At 52.4% G+C, this 20,644-nt stretch overlaps 1 protein-coding gene across 2 annotated transcripts in view; it reads left to right on the top strand.

Annotated features, from left to right (window-relative positions):
- Positions 1-587: 587 nt before the first annotated feature.
- Positions 588-20,644, top strand: part of ALPK3 (alpha kinase 3) — a 36,761-nt gene continuing 16,704 nt past the window's right edge. Inside the window, exons 1-5 of one of the 2 annotated variants that reach the window (XM_074318318.1) lie at positions 588-825; positions 6,024-6,062; positions 9,378-9,499; positions 15,811-15,928; positions 16,514-17,720. In XM_074318318.1, the coding sequence (XP_074174419.1) occupies positions 683-825; positions 6,024-6,062; positions 9,378-9,499; positions 15,811-15,928; positions 16,514-17,720 (1,629 nt within the window). In that variant the 5' untranslated portion in view covers positions 588-682. The remainder of the gene's footprint in view (positions 826-6,023; positions 6,063-9,377; positions 9,500-15,810; positions 15,929-16,513; positions 17,721-20,644) is intronic. The other variant, XM_074318319.1, reaches the window with a different exon arrangement.

Consider the following 20,644-nt stretch of genomic DNA (forward strand, 5'->3'; position numbering starts at 1 on the left):
GGAGGGGAACAAAAGGCACATAGAGGACTTGTGGCCTCCTAGGAACTGAGGTCATTCGTGTAGGTGTGTGGGTTTGTCCAAGTGCTGGACCAACAGCCACTGGCAAGGCGAGAGTCAGTCAGGGCTGCTGCCTGGAGAAGGGACCGTCCTGGAAATAGCCTGAGCTCCGAGCTCCGAGCAACCTTCCGCCCCTTCCCCGCTCTCCCCGGCCTCTGCGGCCTCAGGCCTTCACCGCGCGCGCTTCACACACCATCTTGGTACTTCGGTACCTTCGCCAAGGTCCAGAGCCCCAGCCTCCACGTCTGCGAACCAGGCCGGGAACACGGCGGGAAGGCGGGCAGGAGCCGGGGTCCCCAGGACGGCGCCCCCTAGCTCCCGGAGGCTTCCCGGGCCCCTGCCCCGGCGCCGGGCGACCCCGCGCGTGGACGGCGCGCTCCGCGCACGTCGGGCCATCGCTGAGGGAGCGGCCGTCGTGCGCAGTCGGCCGCTCAGGCCTCCGGGCGCCTTGGAGGCCGCTGCGGGCCGGCCGGGGGAGGGACAGCAGCAGGTGACAGTCGGCCCGGGGCTATAAATAGGGGTGCGCGTCAGCCGCGGGCGGGAGCAGCGGCCGCCGGCGCGCAGGGCTCGAGGGCGCGCGGGGCCTGGGGGCAGCGGCGGCGGCGGCGGCGGGCCGGGCGGCAGTATGGGCTCACGGAGGGCCCCCAGCCGCGGCTGGGGCGCGGGCGGACGGGCCTGGGCCGGGGGCGACGGCGAGGACGACGGGCCCGTGTGGACCCCCAGCCCTGCCAGCCGCAGCTACCTGCTCAGCGTCCGGCCCGAGACCAGGTGAGTGTCGCCGGGGAGGCCCGCGGGGGGCGCGTCGGGAGGGCGGAGGCCAGAGTAAGGCCCTGGGTGGGGGACCGGCCTCTGAAGGCCCGAGGCTGGGGACATGGCCAGGACTCAGTGGTCCTCACAGCCCCTCAAGGCCGCCCTTCACCGTCCCTTACGGTTCCTCATGGCCCCTCAGGGCCCGTGGGCCTCAGGCCTCGGGCAACGTGAGGAGAAAGGCCCTCCTTAGGGGCGATTTCAAGGGGCCTGAAGGCTTCCTTATCTCCCCTGCCTCACTCCCGCCCCATGGCTCCCCCAGACTTGCCTACTCCCTGGCCTCGGATTCCACAGGGAGCGATAAGGAAGCCAGAGCGCCTGAAATTCCTCCCTGGCTGGAAGGGAGGGGACAGCATTCAACTGGGTAGGGGTGGGGGTGCGGGGGAGAGGGGAGTGGGGGAGCTGGGGGGAGCAGTTGGGGGACTGCCCTGAGGGGGGGCTCTTAGCTGGGGGGGGGAGTCAACAGGAAGAAATAAACCTCTGCCAATGAAGTCCTTCCTCTGGGCCCAGGACCCTAGGCACCCTGGCATCTGTGGGAACTGGTGAGGCGGTTGGGTAGGCTGGGGTGCTGGTTGGCCCTGTCTGAAGATTCAGAGCATGTGACTCTGAGGGAGCCAATTGCCCTTCCAGTTTAGGGGAGCGGAATGCCAAGGGAGGGACCCAACGGATGCACCCTTTACTCTTCTTCCCAGAGTTACAGAGGTGTCCGTGCTTTGTTTTAGAACCTAGGCCACCCCAGATACAGACACAGATAGACAATAGAGAAGCAGACAGACGCTCGGAAGCGCACAGACACACGGGACACGCGCATTGCCATGGAGATGGAACACTTCCTGCCTTCTCTGGGCAGCTCAATTTCCCTCCGACAGGGGAGCCTGTTTTCCAGAGGGAATTGTGAAGGTTGGCTATTGAGAGAGACAGTGGCTGTGTCACAGCCCCAAAACTTAGCGTGTGTAGTGTAGAAAAAGCCACTCCGGGTACTTGTCTGGGCACCTCTTGTCCTCAGTTCCTAAAACAGCACAAAAATAGGCATCAAGGACATTCAGGAAAAGTCCCAGGCACTTCCTCGTGGATTGGCTGAGTTCTGTTGACCTTGGAGTTGGAAAAGTTCAAATGTAACCGGAACCTGTTTCTGCATAAAACTCGTCAAATGGTGTCACATGTCTGGAGCAGGGCTGAGGGCTTGTGTTAGTGACTGAGTCAGACTAGACGAGGCCCCTGGCTGCCAGGAAAGAATGCCCCTTCCTCCTAACTACTGGCTCTATGGAAAAACTAGAATGAAATTTGGCCATTTATTGCAGTCCGTGGTGAAGCTGACTGCCTTGTAGGAACCTTTCACTTGTCTCACATTTGTCACAATAACTTGTCTGGGCTCCAATGTCTGGCCTTTGTCAATACCAGTGGAACAAGTAAAAGAGAAACAGGGTCTTGCCTTGAGCCAGCGGTAATGGAGGGAAGGAAAAAAGGGTGGCTTGAAAACCAGGCAGAATGGGGAGGGCAGGGCATCTGGCCTGTTCGGGAAAAGGCTGGAGAGTGGATATCGACCGTGTTCACTCTCCAGCTGCCTGGCTGAGCCTTTGTATGGAAGGTACACTTTAATTGCACACCTGATGGGCACGAAGCAGTGTGCCAGCCTGAGAACTACAGGCGTGACAGAGGCGGCTGGCTTAAGTCCCCTTGAGCCTAAATGGGAATGTTCTTATAGGAAACTCTTCATCAAGATTTGCAGAGGGCAGGGCTGAGGCAGTGGGAGGGAGGGTTTCTAGCCCAGGACTGGGGGCTGTGTTTTGCCCCTGCCAGCTAGCCACAGATCCCCACAGGTCCTGAGGGATAAGGAGGGCCAGATTTCTCTAGCCTCTGGAAAAGCCTCTGGCCAAAGAGGGGAAAATGTGAATGTGAATGGGGCCGTGTTTGGGGAGCGGAGAGGGGGTAGTTCCCACTTCTCTAGCAAGGCCTGACTCTTGTGCTGGAGCAGGTACCGCACAGTCTGACCCTCAGAACAGCCCGACTACCTGTGGGGATGGGCAAAGGGCCCAAGAGATGAAGGAGAAAGGGTCCCATGAGCATTTTGCCCAGCTGTCCCTGACTGCAGCCCAGGGTAGCGCTGACTATCCCAGAGCGCTGGCCGAGAGGCGAGTTCTGTTTCCACTCCCTCTTAGCTCCAACATCTCTTGGGTCGACCTCTTTACCAATCTCGCATGGAGCTCGTGGCGTGTGATTCTCATGGGCTCTTGTGAGGATGGGATGCCCCTGGGAGCTGATGGACAGCTAGACTGGGGGCCGGGCCACCAAAAACCTTGGCCCAGGTCTAGAACCCATCTCCTGTGCACACCTCCCCTCCCCCCACACCATGCTCCTGGAGAACTTTCCAGCTCATAGTCAGCTGAGGAATATTTCCAATGCCTGCTGGGGTCAGAGGTCCAACATGCAAATAGTCCCACCAAACTTTAGGCCCAGCCTCCTGCGGCATCTAAGCTAGAGTAACTACGGACCCACAGTTGGGCAGATGCAGTCACAACTAACTAGTTCTGAGGGATAGTCAGAGGTTCCAGAAGTCTCTGCTCCCCTCATTTCTCCAAGGCCCTGGTCCAAGTAGTCTCAGAAGCAGTAGAACCTATGTTTGCTACAGACAACTTTGTATCATCTGTTCAGTTCTGCTTGTATCAGGAGGTTGTCTAGGGCTTTTAGGGACACTGAGGCATCCAGTCAGGACTTTCCAAGGGCCTTTTATGGCTCAGAATGTATGAAAGCCAGGAAGGATGAGAGGCCCTCATCCTTTATGGCGAGTCCTGGTTTTCCCAGGCCCACTTCTGTCCTTGATGAGAGAGGCTTTTCTTCCTGGATGAGTTCCCATTCTTTTAAAGGAGGGTGGCATTCACACTTTTTATGATCTTTCTGCCCCTAAACTTGATGCCTCTGATTTCGACCCCTCCAGAGTCAGTCAATGGGGAGTTCCCTGCCTGGGTGAGAGCCCTGAGCCTGGTTTTGGCCTACTCTGCAGGGGACAGTCGTGTCTTCTACCTTCTGAAGACACGATGCATGTGTCACCCAGGTTTCCTCCTGACCTGGTGGACGATGTAAGGTTGGGACCCAGAGAAAGCAGGACGAGGGGGCCGGGGAGCAAAGCATCCCAACCAGCCCTGGAGAGAGAGCCGGGGACGGGTCCCTCTCCCGGGGCAGTGCCTTGTCCACTCACCGGTGGAAGCTGTGGAACCTGTCATTTTCCGCTTTGAATTAGCTGATTCTCTCCCTCTGCTTCCCAGGGAAGGAATCCAGACCCAACAAAGGAGAAATCTCTCGATTCTGAGGAGAAAGCAAAGGAAGTTCATGGTCAGGAAAGGATGGAGTTGGCCAGTGCCTTGGAACCATGGGAGGTTCCACCCTCGCGGCCTCCAGAGGATTTTTAAAGCTCTGAGCAAAGGCCACGGCATTCTTGCTTTCTTCTTTCCATCTTTTCTGGAGCAGCAGCTCCCTCTGGGGGGCTGGACCCTTCCTGTTTGAAAGATGAACTGCCCTTCCTTCACTCCCTCCTTTACCCTCTTTCTCTTTCTTCCTTCCATGGAACAGCTGTTGAATACCTACCGTGTGCCTAATGCTGTGCTAGGGGCTCTAGAAGCCACAAAAAGAGCCGGGTTTGAAGGCTGGGTGGGCAGGATTGAGTTGAGAAGAAGGAAAGAGGGAGGGCTATCCAAGCAGGGAGGACAGAGGTGAGGGGTCAGAGCCAGCAACGGACACGTCTTGCCAGTTAGAGACAAGTCTGATTACAGTGGAGCCTGAGTATTGGGAAGTAGAGAAGCATGGTGGTGGTGGTGGTGGTGGTGGTGGTGGTGGTGGTGGTGGTGGTGGTGGTGGTGGTGGTGTAGATCAGGGAGGGCCTGAAATGCCCAGGCAAGGCATTGAGACAGTATCATGTCTGGTGGGGAGACTGTAGCATTTTTTCCAGAGGAGAGGTGTGAGGAGGGGTGAAAGAGAAGGGACTTGAGATGGCCATCAGATACGGAGGCTTGAGGGTCTAGATCCGAGCGCAGCAGCAGGAATAGAGAGAAAGGGAGAAAGAAGGGCCACGAAGTGTTGACTGATTGGACCTGGGGTTGGAAAAGATAGAGGAGTCCAGAATGGCAGGTTTAGAGCTTCGGAGTTTGGGAGAGTGCTGGGGGTATCACAAACCCACTGGCGCGGAAGTCATGTTTTTGGGCAGAGGATGAATTTTGTTTCGGCTGTAAAGAGACAGACTGTCCGTGGAGAGCCTTTCTTGTGGTTAGAGACGTAGAACAAGAGTGCCGCTGAGCAGGCTGGGATGCTGATTTCCATGGTAGGGTTGCTGCAAGGAGTGTGTGTGTGGCTGCGGTGGCCCCTGAGGTCTCCTAAAGAGCCATGGGAGGCAGTGGCCCTGGACTCCACGGAAGAGCCTTGCGTTCGGGAAGGTGGAGGGAGAGGTGGAAGGTGGCTCACAGCAGGCGGGCTGGACCTCCACTAAGGGGCAGCCCTGGGTGGGTCCACAGCCCCTAGCTCGTGTTTGTTCTCCGCTGCCCCAGGGCAGGAGGGCTGACCCAGGCTCTAGGCGGAACGGGCCTTGTGCTGGTCTGATGGAGCTGGGTGCCTCCTGGCTCCTGCTGAATTAACTGCTTTGTTTTTCTCCTCTTTCTCCCTCTCCCAGCTGGTTTGCCTTGTGTGGCCTCTTTAACCAAACTTTAACACATTAATGGGTGTTCTACTTCCCAGCCTGTTAGGGGATTTCCAGGAATGGGGGCTCTTCTCCCCCAAAAGGCCAAGAGTTTAAGCAGAAGCTACCCCCAAGCTGGTGAGCAGTGGGTGGGGAAATGTGCCAGGCAGCTCTAAGTCCCCCTCTTGGGGGCAGTGACTCCAGTGCCTGGGACACACCTTTCTCAAAGGGCAGCCTCAAGGGGCTTCCTTCCTGCCTAACCATTTCCCTGGACTCTGCTGCATTTAATGAGCTCTTGGTTTCAGAGAGACTGGTGTCCAGTGGTGAGGCCACTTGCTAACTGGAGCAGGCCAACTAAGACAGCTGGTCCCTTTTAATAGAAATGCCTCTGGGCCCCAGATGGTGACCGATTAATACTTTGCAGATTGTTGTTGATTTCGCCGCCTCCTCTCCTTGCTTTTTTGGCCTAATGATTCCATTTGCTGTTTTTGCTTAGCTTATCAAGCAGCCGGTTGTCTCTCCCCAGCTCTGGAAGGTAAATGCACATTGCATTACGTTTCTCTGACTGCTTCTTTTCTTGGGTCTGGGCACCGAGGGGTTTCTGGGTGACTGCTTGTGCACTAACTGGGCTGCATGGGGTGAGAGGGGGCTGGAGGGTGGGTGGCGGAGGGTGTGAGAGGTACTCACGTGAGCATGGGTCTCACAGGGGCCAGAGCTGATGCTTGCATGGACCATTTGAAAGGGGTGCAGGAACCCAGAAATAGGCCAGGGTCCTGGGATGCCTGCACTGGATCTCTGTGCCCCGGGGAGAGGCACTATGTCACCAGAACACGAACCACCGGTCACGTGACCTCCTTCTGCTCCACGCTAGGTTTTCATGGGTTTGGTAACCACATATCTCGGTCTCACTCCTGATCACCTATCTTCTAACCATGGCTACTGCCTTAATTTTTTCTCTTCATCCCTTCAATTCTCTTTCTACCACGTCTTTCTCTGATTTTCCCTTCCCTTTGGCTCCTGTCCACCCCTGCAGACTGTGAGCGCTGTGAGGTCAGGGGACGCTGTGTTACGGTATTGCTGCATTAGCATGCATGCTCCCTGACTGCTGCAGAGCCGGGCAGGGCCTGAGCGGGCCCTGGACGGGGTTTCCCTGTGGGTGCCTGTCCTCTCGTCTCCTGAGCTGGGGACAGCTCTCTGCCCCTGGCTAAACTGTTATGATCAAAGTCGAGAGCATTTCCTGGCTATTCCCACCACTTGGTCCTCGTCCCTGACTCTGGTAGATTTGACGAGAGTTGGCTATAGTTTCTTGACACTGAGAAGGATTTCTGAGTAGGTAACTGGCCTCTGACTAGCTAATGATGTCCTACACACGTGATCAGCACCCACCACGTAGACTTGCTTTGATGGGGGGAACACTGAGGACCCTTGTTCTGGGTGGAAGAGAGGGTATCACAACCCGTTCAAAGTGGGGCGTGGTCAGTGCTGAGAGAGACAGACCAGCGTGGAAGTTTATTCAAAGCAAGATAAAGAACCAAACGTAAGAGCAGGGTTAGGTTCTTTTGAACATCATGTAAACCAATGATCCTGGCATCCTCTAGAGAACACATGATTAGGCCGTGACATCCTTATGAAGTCACAGAGTTGGAAGGACTTGGAGATGTCAGGGTGGGAGCAGACCATTTCCAGATGTGTGGACTTCCTGGCTTTCCAGGGGACTGGAAACAGCGCCCTGAGTGCATCCCACATCTGAGGGGTGTGGCGGGTGGGGACAGAAAGCATGTGACATTCAGTGGAACGTGACAGTGTATGCCGTGACTCTCCCTACCCCCTCCTAGCATGCCAGATCCACTCCTCTAGAAGGCTTTCATCCAGACACGCCATCAGCAGTTAGTATGATTTTCCAATGTCAACATTTAAAAAAATACAGCTTAGGACCTAGTATGGAAAGTCTGTCTGAGAAGATAAGTGTTCCTTCCCTTCAAAGAAGTAATGAAATAAAATAACTGTTGAATATCTAGCATGAGCCGCTGTCTCTGCAAATTTTCTTGCAGCTTGATTTCTATATTTTCTCACTTACCCAGTAGCTGAAATTATTTTCTTAGGCTTGCTCAAGCAGCTTTGTCCCCGAGAGCCTGAGCTGGGTATTAGATCCAGGCTCATGTCCACGAGCAAGGGAGGGTTCACACTAAGTCAGGAGGACGTAACTAGGGATGTCTTGAGTTACTTGCAAAATCAAAGAAGTCTGATCGCTTTTGGCAGTTTTCTCTAGAAACGGTGGGTTGGGAGTTAGTATTCCCTCAAGTTAGAAATTGCTGTTAGCATGAGGTCAGCAAGAAATATTTTGCAGATGTTGTGTTTCCTGAGTGTCAGGGAGGTGATAGGCCCCTCTTGTTTCTCAGTGGATGAAAGGACAGGGAAAGACGCTCATTAGATGAGCTGTGAGAGTGTTGCAGGGCATCGAACTGCAGACCCCACTCAAATGTTCAGGCTTGCCAGAGGTGGGGACCCCCTTTCTGTCAGCTCCAGGAAGGCCAGGCAGCTGCAACCCTGCCAGTCTGGAAGTCTTCCTTGATTCCGACACTTGCTGGGATGCAGCCTTTCACCTCAAACTCAAGCCCAGAATGAAAGCCACAGAAAGGACACCTTGAATGGGGAAGTGTAGGGTCGTGGCTCCTCTTTGTCGTCCCACAGACGCACCCTGCCTCCTCCTGGTGGAGAGGTCATGGGCAGACGCACATTGCCTGCGGGGAACCACCAAAAGGCAGCTTTGAATGGTTTGTCTTTCTCATCACAGTGCCTCGTGCTTCTCTTCACTTTACCCTCACATCCTCCCTGCTGCTCACAACAGGGTGTGTGAATTCGAAGGGGAGGCTGGCGGGGCACGGCTTGTGCACCACACAACCTGGCTATGTGGTTATGCTTCACGCCTAGGGACGCAGTGTGTCTCTGCTGGCCCGTGAAAGGGTTTGGCATGGTGGTTTGCTTCCCGTGCCCAGGGAGGAGAGAACTGTAAATGCTGAGCATTGTTGGTGAGTCTGTGCAGGACTTAGCGAGCCCACATATGCCCTGAATTCTGTGTGGTGGACTGTCACAGGGCACTGAAAGTCCTGTTTATAGTTCGGCAGTCCTGCTGGTTGGTCCTGAAGCTGCCAGGTGCCCACCTGAGCATGTGCTCTCCGGCGACGGAAAGCCTGGCCATGGCTGGCTTCCCGCTGCAGGCCCGTAGCCCTGTTTAGGGTCAGATTTTATTTGATTCTCTTTTTTCAGATGTCCCTATTTAATTGGGTCGTGACCCCCTGCATTGGCAGGCTTTTTCTTTGTCTGCTATGGGCCTATGCTCACGAATGCAGGGGTTTCTTCTTCACCCAAGCTTTAGGAGAGGCCCCTGAACTCCGGGACCTGCGCTTCCTTAAGGGCTGGCCAGCTGTCCCCTCTTTGGCATGAATGGAGGCTGCTGTGCCCTCTCTGAGGCTGGGCCTATCTCTGTGTGTTTCCCCATGCACGAGCTCCCTGGAGGTGAAAGGTGGAGGGTGAAGCACGGCCCCCCAATAAGGATGGATGGGGACACCAGCGCTGGTGGCCTGGCATGCTCAGGAACCTGGCCCGCGGGCAGAAGCCAAGCCTGGCTGTTGTCATGGGTCTGGGTCAGCATTTCATTCTGTCCCTTGGTGCCATCCCTGCCCCCACCTGGCCGAGAGGCCTAGGCTGCCTTGAAGAAAGACTTGCCCAGGTGCTGAAGCCATGACTACGGGATGATGGATGGACGTGCTGAGGTTTACACTGCCTTGCACACGCCGGGCTGTGGTATTCTGGGGAGAAGCCTGCTCTGAACGACTCTTTGCCTTTCCAGGAGCACCTTCTGCTCCATCATTGCTCAGCTCACAGAGGAGACCCAGCCGCTGTTCGAGACCACACTCAAGTCCCGGGCTGTGTCCGAGGACAGTGATGTCAAGTTCACCTGCGTTGTCACAGGTAATGAGGCCATTTCCATGATCCATCCACAGGACAGGGTCCCAGGGGCTGTAGGGAGGCAGATTGGCTGTGTGCACACACCTGCAAGTTGACAATCTGCTTTCTTAGCTTTCTCTCCAGTTTGATCTCCCTGTGTGGGTTGGGGTCCCTTTCTCCTCCCTGCTCTTCTTCCAAACCTGCCTTCCATAAAGGTTCCTCACCCTCAGGCACACTTACACAGTTGATGAGTCTTAGTGCCAAAGAAAGCAGCTCTCCAACTGAAAGAGATTTTTGAGGCCATCTCCCCAAATGCTCGTGTTTTACAGTTGAGTAGTTTGAGGCTTGGGGGTCTCAAGCCTGAGACATGGTGATGGCCAGTGATTCTGACTGCAGACCCCGGAGACTGCCTGGCTTGGAATGCTGGCTCGTCCCCTTTCCAATTATGTGGCCCTGAGTAGGTTATGTGACCTCAGTGCCTCATCCATGCCGTGGGGATGGGAGGATGCCCTTCACAGGGTTACTGGGAGACTGGGTGCCCTGATGCGTGCAAAGCATTTGGAGTCGTACCTGGCGCCTGGTAAGTGCCATGTAAGTGTTAGAAAATACGACCACTGTTGTTTGCTCTTCACTGTGCTCCATGGCGGATTTGAAGCAGTGGGCTGCAGAGCAGGAAGCAGAGTGGTGCTTCCTGAAAGGGGAGCATGGAGGGGGGAGTCCTGGGAAGCTGGCCCTGGACCTTGCCCCTCCCTCAGACCTGCCAGCAGTCTCCCACTGCACCAGGGCCTGCAGGACGAACCAATGGGTGCCAACCCGCCTCAGCTGTGCAGTCACCAGGTCAAGGGTTCCAGGTCAAGGTTCCCTCCAAGAGCCCTTATTTTTAGTAAATCACGGGCGTTGGTGGTTCCAGCTGACATACCCTGATTCTGGGGGACTCGTCGGCTCCAGCTAAATGGCTTCTTTGGAATTGGGTGCCCCAAACATTTCTCACTCTTACCCAGAACTCTCTGAGCTCCAGACTGAGAACACTGCCAGTTCCAGGGGACACAGAGATGTGCCTGTGTCCCTTACCTTTGTACAGCATTACACATTTTGCAACATTCATCTGTTTCCATTGTCACTGAATTCTTACAAAACCCTGTGAAGTAAGTGCTATTATTAGTTGAATTTTACAGACAAGGAAACTAGAATAGGTCAGATGACTCCCACAAAGCTGGTGAGGACGAGGTGGGGCTTTTGCTCTGCAGCCTCTGACACTCCTCCTTATGCCTACGTCTCCTACCTAACCGTGGCACGAATGCTGTTCTAGAAAACGTGGCTCTTGCACAACTCCATGCTTTTTTGCATATGCTCTTTTCCCTATATAGAAAGTACTTAACCCTTCTTTTTAAAGAAAATTGTTTTTTTTTTATTTTAAAGAAAATTAACTTAAAGTGAATATTTTATCAACTTAGTACGTGCACATAATTTCAGACTTCAAATTATACTAAAAGGCATATATCAAAATATAGCAGTTCACCCCTTCCACCAATTCGTCTTCCCAGAAGCAACTGTTCTGAGCTTTTAGTTGTTACTTCTGGTGTGTGAACATTTCATGATGCTGAGTAATATGTGAATACTGCTGCTAACTTTTGAGTCTTCTAGTCTAGATGCTATCTAGTCTTCCATTTATGGTATATGAGGAAATCGCTCTCTTTACCATCACTTTCTCTGCTTCCTTTCACTTGTCTTCTCGATATAGTTCTATCATAATTTTTGCTTAAATCATTATTTACTGTTTACTTTCTTAGGCTTATGCATAATTTTTGCTTAAATCATTATTTACTGTTTACTTTCTTAGGCTTATTCATAACCAAACATTGTAGTTTACTATGATTGTATTATTTCTTCTGTTTTCCCTAAAGTTAGTACTTTCCTTAATTTTCCATTTAATTTTTGGTATCTATTGCTAATTTTTCTTATACTCTCTAATAGCCTCTATTTTAGCTTAGATTTTTTTTGTTAGTTTCAGGTGTCCAAAACAATGTAATAGTTAGACATTTACACCCCTCACAAAATGATAATCCCCCTCCCCCAATCTACTATCCCTCTGACATCGTATACAGCTGTTACAATAACATTGACTCTATTCCCTATGCTGTACTCCATATCCCATGACTATACATATATATTAAATTACAGTTGACATACAATATTATTCAGCTTCAGCTTCAGATGTACAGTGCAGTGGTCCCGCATCTACACCGTCCCTGGTAAGTGCCCATCTGACATCCTACGAAATCTTTGCAACATTATTGATTATATTCCCCAAACTGTCTTTTATATCCCTGTGGCAACACAGTGACTACCAATTTGTGCTTTCTAGTCCCCTCACCCTCTACCTCATCCTCACCCCCCTCCCAACTAGCAACCATCAGTTTCAAATAGCCTCTTAATACAATTTTCTGTAAGGTCAATGCCATCAGTACTCTGTCAGTGACTTCCTTGGTGACATGCCTCTCGCAGATCTCTATTCTCTTGTCTGAACTGGCGACCTCTTAGGCCTGATCCACAACTGCTCTCCTGGGTCTTCCCTTTGCCTTTTTCCTTCCTGGATTCATGTCTTCCCTTTTTTTGATTCACTCTCTGGCTTTATTGAATAACATCTTCCAGTAGTTCCGTCAGATCCTACAGGTGGTACAACAGCAGGAGGTATTGTGATGACCAGCCCTCAACCTGTCTGTTCTCTGAGTCATTCTGCTCCAATAACTGCTCTCTGGGTCTGGCACACAGTTGACACCTTAGCCCTCCCTTCACTGTCATCCTTTCGATTCCCTTTTCTCCTTCTGTGACACATTTCCTGTGTTCTGCATTTCACATTTTTCTCTCGATTTACATTTTTGTTTTGGTAGCTTCCTAGGAAGAATACATGGGAAGTAAATGTCAGACAACTTGTGTCTGAAAATGTCTTTGTTTTCTACTTTACTCTTGATAGAGAGTTTGGCTGGGTATAGAATTCTAAGCTGAAAATAATTTTCCTTCAGAATTTCAAAGAGAGTGCTCCATTGCTTTCTTGCTTCTAATGTTGCTCTTCAGAGCGGGAAGACAGCTTGATTCTTTATTCTTTGCATGAGACCTTTTTTTTTCTCTCTCTCTCTCTCTCTCTCTGGAAGCTTGTAAGAATGTTCTGCTATTTCATAATGATGTATCTTGATATGGGTCTCTTTTCATCCTGGGGCATGCTTGGACGCTTTCAGTCTGGAAACTGAATGCCTTTAGTTCTGGGAAATTTGAGATTATTTTGCTGTTGATTTCTACCTCCTGTTTGTTCTGTCGTCTAGAACTCCTGTCATGTGGACATCTGCTCCCAAGGACTCATTCTCTTACTATCTCATCCTTTCTTCCCCTTTCATCTATTTGTCTTTTTGCTCTAATTTCTGGGAGATTTCTTCAGTGTTATCTTTTAACTCTTCATTGAATTTTTAATTTCTAAGAGCTCTTTTAAATCCTTTTCTGTGGCATTCCGTTCTTTTCATGAATCTAACATCTTCTCTCAGCTCCCTGAGACTAGTAATGATAGTTTTCTAAAAGTTTCCTTCTCCCTGCATCGCTTGTGTTTCTTCCAGTCGGCTATTTTCTGTTAATATTTGCTTTGGTCCATACTCTTGTATTTCCAGGCTTTCCTCTAGGAAAGCTGTGCGGGATGCCCCTGGGGGCTCAGAGGGTCTTCCTTCTCAGGTGGGCACCTGTGGGGCCAGGGGCCTTGACTGGGCCTCTGGCTTCTGTCTCCTCCAGGGGCCCCGCTGGCTGGCATGCTCCTGTCTTCCTGCCATCTCTGTCCGACACGGTGACCCCCTTCCCCCACTCTCCTCAACACTACTGTAGATTCTTTGTGGGGGTGTGTATGTGCTCATGCATGTGCTGAGGCAGGAGAAGGGGGGGCGCCAGCCACAGGCCAGCTGGGCGGAGGACTGAGCCTTTAGAACCAAGTTGCTGAAGAAACATTTTTTGGAGAAATAAGTCTAATATAATGACTGCTGGGGGCAGAAACTTACATATCAGTCCCAGAATCCCCAGGGGAAAGAGTGTTAGATAAAGGAAAAGGAAACCAGGGGCTTTGTCATGTGCCAGCTGTGTGACCCGAGGTAAGTTACTTAGTTTCTCTGAGACTCATCTTCCCTTTGTGTAAAATGGAGCTGAGAACACCTGCCCTGTCTGTTTTATAGAAGAGGGATTTGAAGTTTGCCTCTTCTGCTTATAAGCTGGATGACTTTGGGCAGCAGCCTTCATTTCACGGGCCTTGATTTCCTCTTCATTAAACTGGGGATTCATGGCAGTACATTCCTCATAGGATTTTTGTGAGGATTAGATGAGATAGCGTGAAAAATGGTCAGCTCAGTATCTGGCCCATGGTAAGTCTTCAGTAAATGTCAGCAGTTGTTTTCACAGGATTGTCATAAGGGCCAAATGAAGTTCTGTATGTGAAAACTCTTTGAAAACTACACTTACATTCATCATGGTTATTCTCTTGCATCTGAGCTCCTCCAAACTGGGAATGGTTGGGACGAGGCTGTGAGTCTCTGGGCTCGATTCCAGACTCAGGCCTGCTGGCTGTGAAGCAGAGGTCACGGAGTGTGACGGGGAAGAGGGAGGGCCCCAGGCTCCGGCCCCGCCGTGGGCCTCCTGGCCAGGGCCGCCGTGTGCGTGTGCACGCCTGCCTGTAGGCACACACGCGTGGGCCTGTGTACAGCAGTGAGTGAAGGACCCCTATGCTTTTGTGTATTTGGGAACATAGTTCATATTGTCCAAGGGACAAGGCAATGTTTTCTCCCCAAATAAAGTTGTTTCCAAAACCCATTGTTGCCAGGGAGCCCTAAGCTGTCAGGTTGGCCCCCACTTTGTCAGGAGGCACCAGCGGGTGGCATGGGGACGAGGCCTCCTAGGCTCAGCGTCCCCCTCCTTGCCCCACCCTGCGCCCTCACCCCACCTGCCTCGACTCAGATGCCCTGGGGGCTGAGGCCCCGGGGGGCAGGTCACGGGGCCTGGAGCTGGGCCTCTGCAGCGGTGAGGTCATCCCACAGGATGGTGAGGACACCTGCGCTGGCCCTGGCCGCATGCACAGTGATGTAACCACGGGCTTTAGCTCACAGTGGAAACATGGGCTTCGCTTTACAGTCAGGGCTGCCCAGACTTTGTTCCTGGCCGGCCCAGCTGCAGCCTTGCCTGCCTTGCTCCCGCTCCTGTACACTGTTCCCCAGGGTGCCCTTTGCTTTCTACCCCCACACTCTGCTGTTGTGTTCCTTTTTCAGGCGTGCCCTTCCCGCCTGCCTCTGGTTTGTTGCTTCACTCATTCCCTTCGCCATTCGCTCACTCATCCAGCTGATTGTACTCAGGAACTACTACGTGCCAGGCAGAACTACTACGTGGTAGGCAGGGGGGATAGAGCAGTAAAGAAGATATTCCTGTGCATGTGGGACACATGTCTAGGAGCGGAGGCAGACGAGGAAGTACTGCAGTATCTTACAGCAGTTGGTTACTGCTGTTGTGGGGAAGTACAGGCACTGAACCCACATTTTCTGAAATTCTGCCCACCCTTCAAGGCCAACAGAGCCACTCCTGTCATAGTGCATTGCTTCATTCATTCATCTATAAATATTTAATGAGTGTTCTTTCCATACCCGGCTACTGTAGGAACTAGGGACTCAGCAGTGAATAAGCGTTGGAAGCTCTCCCTGGGGGTGGGGCTGGAAGTCCCCAGAGAGCGGGGGCTGGGAAGACACTTCAGCCCGTGTCAACAGTAGTGAATGGATGGGTGGGTAGGTGTGGATGGGGGGTAGATGGATATGGATGGATGGTGGGTGATGGATGGATGGGATGGATGAGTGGGTGGGTGGGTGTTTTAGCTGTGTCATCGAATGATCCTAACAGCTCAGGAACCTAGAATGAAAGAAGGGCTCTTGGCAGTGGTCTTGGTGTTGGAGTGTTGGGAGGAGATGTCTGAGAACAGAGCTGTTACTACAGTTGAAGATGCAGAATAGGTCACTGAAGAAAGGAAGCTTATTACTACTCAGCAAGGCTTTCTAGAAACTCTTTGCTTCCCTTCTTACCAGGAAGCTAGGAATTCTCTCCTCCATATTTGTCTTCCAGCTGCTAAAGAGGCACAGTTTTCATTCGTGACAGGGCGTAGCTTCTAAAATAAGCGGAGCCGTGTGCTAGCCCTGTTCTTCCAGCACGCCCGGGGCAGGGGGGCCAGTCCCGTCTCTCCAGGTGTGTTGGGGAAGCCATGCATCCTGTTCTGTCTTCCCACTATTTTGGAACTGGTCTTCATGCAACCCAATCTCCTGCTTCCTTCTTAGGATACCCAGAGCCAGAGGTGACGTGGTACAAGGATGACACGGAGCTGGACCGCTACTGTGGCCTGCCGAAATACGAGATCGCTCATCAGGGCAACCGCCACACCCTGCAGCTCTACAAGTAAGGGACCGGGGCGCTCTCTGTTCCCCCTGCCTTCCTGAGGCTCCTGCGGCCCAAACCTGCCCTCAGACATGGAGGCAGCCAGGTGGAGACGCCAGGCGGGACCGAGGGTGGGCTTCTGCTGCTGGTGAGCCACCTGGGAACCGTGTCTGCCTGCCAGTGTCTGGGGTCTCCTAAGGCCGGGGGTGGGTATTTCTGACAGCCAGAGAGCTGAGGACAACCACAGGAGGTCCTAACCCGTGGAAACATTTTCCATGAGCTCAGCTGCCAAAAAAAGCTCCTGTGTCATCCTCCGCAAGGGGCTGTGTGGATCCCCTGCTTCTGAAGGGAGCTCTCCTGGGCCCCAAGGCTAGTTCCTCCGGAACAGCATGACCTTGGTCAGTTCCTACCCTCTTGCTGTCCTCAGTTTCCTCAATTGTAATGGACAGTGTTGGGCATGGTGATGCCTGAAGTGGGGTTGGCGTTCAGGGCAGGACGTGTGGGGGGTGGGGCAGCGTGCTTAGCTCAGAGAGGCTCTGGCTATGGAGGGGGGGCCCTCTCACCTCCTAGGAGGCAGGAGTTGGCATGTAATGCTCCTGCCTGCAGGTGTCGAGAAGAAGATGCCGGCATCTACCAGGCCTCTGCCCGGAACACCAAGGGCATCGTGTCCTGCTCGGGCGTCCTAGAAGTGGGCACCATGACCGAGTACAAGATCCACCAGCGCTGGTTTGCCAAGCTGAAGCAGAAGGCTGCAGCGAAGATGCGTGAGATTGAGCAGAGCTGGAAGCAGGGCAAGGAGGTGGCAGGAGAGGCCGACACCCTGCGCAAGCTCAGCCCTGACCGCTTCCAGCGAAAGCGGCGGCTGAGCGGGGCAGAGGTGCCAGTACCCTCCGCCCCCACCAGGGAAGCTGAGGACAGCACCCCGGCGGCTTGGCAGGAGAGGGGCACTGAGCCTGGTCAGCACCCAGGGTCAGGCCTGATGAACAGCTTTGCCCCCAGAGAGGTGACCACCAATGGGGACGCTGCCCCCGAGAACGGGGAGGGCGGGGAGCACGGCCTGTTGACATACATCTGTGAGGCCATGGAGCTGGGGTCTCAGAGACCCTCCAGGAAGGAGTCTGGGGCCAAGAAGAAAAAGAAAGATGAAGCACGTAAGCCAGGGCTGTGGAAGCCAGAGTTAGAGAAGGCAGCTCGAGGCCACCATTCTGAAAACTGTGTTCCCACTTCAGACACGCCAGCGTCCTGTGGGGCAGTGGAGCCCATGGACACGGAGCAGGATCAGAGCCGTCCCAGGGGCAGAGCTGCTCAGGGGCCTGCGGCTTCCGGGGTGGGTGGCACCGGGAATCCAGCCTCGGCCGTGGGCTCTGCAGACCAGGCCCAGAATGCCCCAGGCCCAGACCAGGAAGTGTATTTCTCCCTGAAGGACATGTATCTGGAGAGCACCCGGCCAGTCGGGCCTCAGGGGGAGGAGGGGTCCCACACCCCAAGTGGCAGGGCACCTGGAGAGATGCCCTCAGGCAAGGTGCCCAGAGAGGCCAGAGGTGAGAGGGGGCCTGCTGCCCCTGGCCAGCCCATGCCCTCTGCCCCCCAGCCGACTAGGCCTTTCAACAGGAAGAGATTTGCGCCTCCGAAGCCCAAAGAGGAGCCCACCACCAACAGCAAGCCCGATGCTTCCCCAAGTCAAGCTCCAGAACCCGGAGCCCAGAGCCTGGGGAAGGCGCCACCTCAGGTCTCTGCCCAAGCGCCGACACCTCCCGCTCGGCGGAGGCACAGCCCCCAGCAGGGACGAGCAGGCGGCAGGACTCCAGGAGAGGTAAGCGTGGGTCCTGGGCGTCTGGAGGCCACTCTGGGAAGCTGACCTCATGGAAACTTGCTGCAACAGCTCTGCAGCCAGTGAGCAGTGGGCTATTTATAGAAGGGGTGGGGTGGGGGCGGAGTGCCTGCCAGGAGCAGGGGACCACAGGCCTGGCCCTCACCCAGCCCATCTCCAGACGCCAGCCATGTGGGCAGCACAGCCTGACTGTGACCCTCTCCTTGGACAGTGTGCGAGTTCACGGCCAAGGGGACTGTGCCCCAGAGGGAGGTGGAGAAAGACGATGTTCTCTGGGGAGAAAGAGCCAGTGCAGGGTTTTCTGTGGGCTTCCCTGAGGTGCCAGCAGCACGAGTGTGCTGGAGTGTGCAGCGGGGCTCTACCTGGATGCTCAGTAGAAGTTTTACAAAATACCAGATGTCCCGGAAATTCTGTTTTAATGTGGGTTTTTATCTAAGATTTCGGAGTCAGGCGTACCTATGTGCAAATCTGACTGTCCTTAAAATTGCGTGATCTTGGGCAAGTCGCAAAAGCAGAGTAATCAGACCTCCTTCACAGGACTGTTGCCAGCCTGCGAGTGCGTGGCACCGGGCCTGGTGCATATGAAGGACTAAATAAATGGCAGTAGGTGTAAGATATTACTGTGGTGCAGACAGAGGTGCACTGTTTTAGCTGAGCACAGGAGTGGCATTTCTGGGCATCGGGTAGCCAACAGAGAAAAGATGATGTGTTGTGTGGACAGAGGCGTTAGGGGTCTCCACTCTTCAAAGAAAGAGCAGGTGGGTGACAGCATTAAGGAGTTCGGTGGTGGGGAAGGGGAAGGGAGGATGGACAGAAGGGAAATGGTTTGTCCCATTGGGTCACCGTTTCATGTTTCGGGGCGGAGGGCAGGCAGTTTTTCTTAGGAGTTTACTGAGACACCGTGTCTTAGAGTGGGTAGGAAAGAAGACAGTGTTTCTATGAGTGGCAGAGGGAAAAAGCATACAGGAGTGGGCGTGGACTGGATAAGATAGACGGGATATACTTATACTGAGAAATTATTGGTTGTTTATCCGAAATTCAAACTGGGTGTCCTGTATTTTTTGCTAAATCTGGCAACCCTAAGTGGAGACAGCATTTTGGCAGGAACTAAGATGAGACTTTCTTGGGATGGAGGGAGCAGGAGCCTGGGTCCCAGGAAACAGGAGGAGTGGCAGAAAGCAATGTGCACTTGGGGGGGGGGGGGATGGGGGGAATGAAGGACAAGTCCCTGCACCAAGGGAGAGGGTTGCTTCACGCACAGGGTGGGGCTGCCTTTCCAAGCAGAGAACTTTCATGGAGAAAGGATGGAGAGACCAGTTTCAAGGGTGAACAGGGGAAATAGTTTGATTTCAGTGGGTGCTGAGGTTAGTCTGTGGGGACAGCCGTTCAGAGGGCCTTGGAGTGGGGCAGACCTCAGACCCGTTTCTGGAATCTGTCTTGACCTTCATGCCCTCATGTTTGGTCTCAGGAGATTTTGGGGCCTGGTGTGGTGTGTTGTAGTGGCCTCCAAGGGGCTGCTCCCTGTGCCTGAAAGCCCACAGGCTGGACAGCAGCGCCTTGCTGTAGGGATGGCCCTCTCGGGCTGCTAGGGAGCTTGTCTGGGAAGTGAGCGGGCGGCCAGCCAAGTCCGGGAATGCATCTGGCCCCACGGGTCCTGGCAGCGCCTCCTTGCCTCTCCCTGGTGGGAGGACGGGCTGACTGCAGTGGTTCCGCTGTCCTGCGGAAAGCATGTGTGGCTTTTATTTTTTATTTTTATACTTTAAAAAATTGTGAACTATATCATACGTGTTGAAAATGCATTTAACACGTGTATATTTTGAAGCTGTTGCTTTTCAATGGCTGAATTTCATTGTTTTTTCATATTTTCATATTACTAAATCTTTTTTAAAAAACCTTATTTTTCTGATTATGACAGAAGCACATGGCTATATAGTAGAAAATAGGTGGGGAAGCCCTAAAAATTCCAAGGAGAAAGTAAAAGTTCACTTATAACTCTACCATACAGAGACGTCTTGGTGTATCTACTAGTCTTTTGGCATATGTAGCTTTTAAATTTAATTTGCACAGTTATTCGGATTCAGTTTTATGTCCTGGTTTCTTTATTTCTCATTATTTCATGAGTCTTTTCTCAAGGTTTCTAAAAATTATCTGAAAAACTTCTTGTTTAATGGTTGTATACAATGCCACGGTATGCATATTTTACCCATTTTTTCCATAGTGTTTATTGTTTCCTTCCTTATTCTAAGGTTAGTTAAATATTAATCTGCATTTTAAAATAATTTTTATTGTTTGAATTATTTCATTTAACTTTTAAACTAATCTGGAATTGATTTGGGTGTGTAGTAGGCATTTAATAAGTAGGTATTTTCTCTGATTATCTTTTGTGAAATAGTCAATCCTTACCTATTAGTTTGTGATTTTTTCTTTAGATACTAATTTTTATACACACTAAAGCCTAAAGAAGAAGGAAGGAAATAATAAAGAAAAGAGCTAAAAACAAAAAAGCTATGGAACAAATAAATTAAACCGAAACCTGGTCATTTGAAAAGATCAGTAATATTGATAAACCTCTAGCAAGACTCACAAAGAAAAACAACATGAGAGAAGACCCAAATTACCAGTATTAAGAATGAAAGACAGGCTTGGTTGTGGTCACCATTTCACAGTACATAGGTATATCCAAACATCACGTTGCATACTTAAAATATATACTGTTTTATTTGTCAATTAGACCTCAATAAAGCGTAAAAAAAGGAATGAAAGGGGATGTTACTACAGACCCTGCACGCATTCAAAAGATAATGAAGGACTGGTATGAAAAATTATGCACATAAATTCAGCAACTTAGATGAAATAGACCAATTCTTTAATACTCAGAAACTACCAAAACTCATGCAGAAATAAAA

Source organism: Rhinolophus sinicus, linkage group LG13 (genome assembly GCF_036562045.2).
Source record: "Rhinolophus sinicus isolate RSC01 linkage group LG13, ASM3656204v1, whole genome shotgun sequence".
NCBI lineage: Eukaryota > Metazoa > Chordata > Mammalia > Chiroptera > Rhinolophidae > Rhinolophus > Rhinolophus sinicus.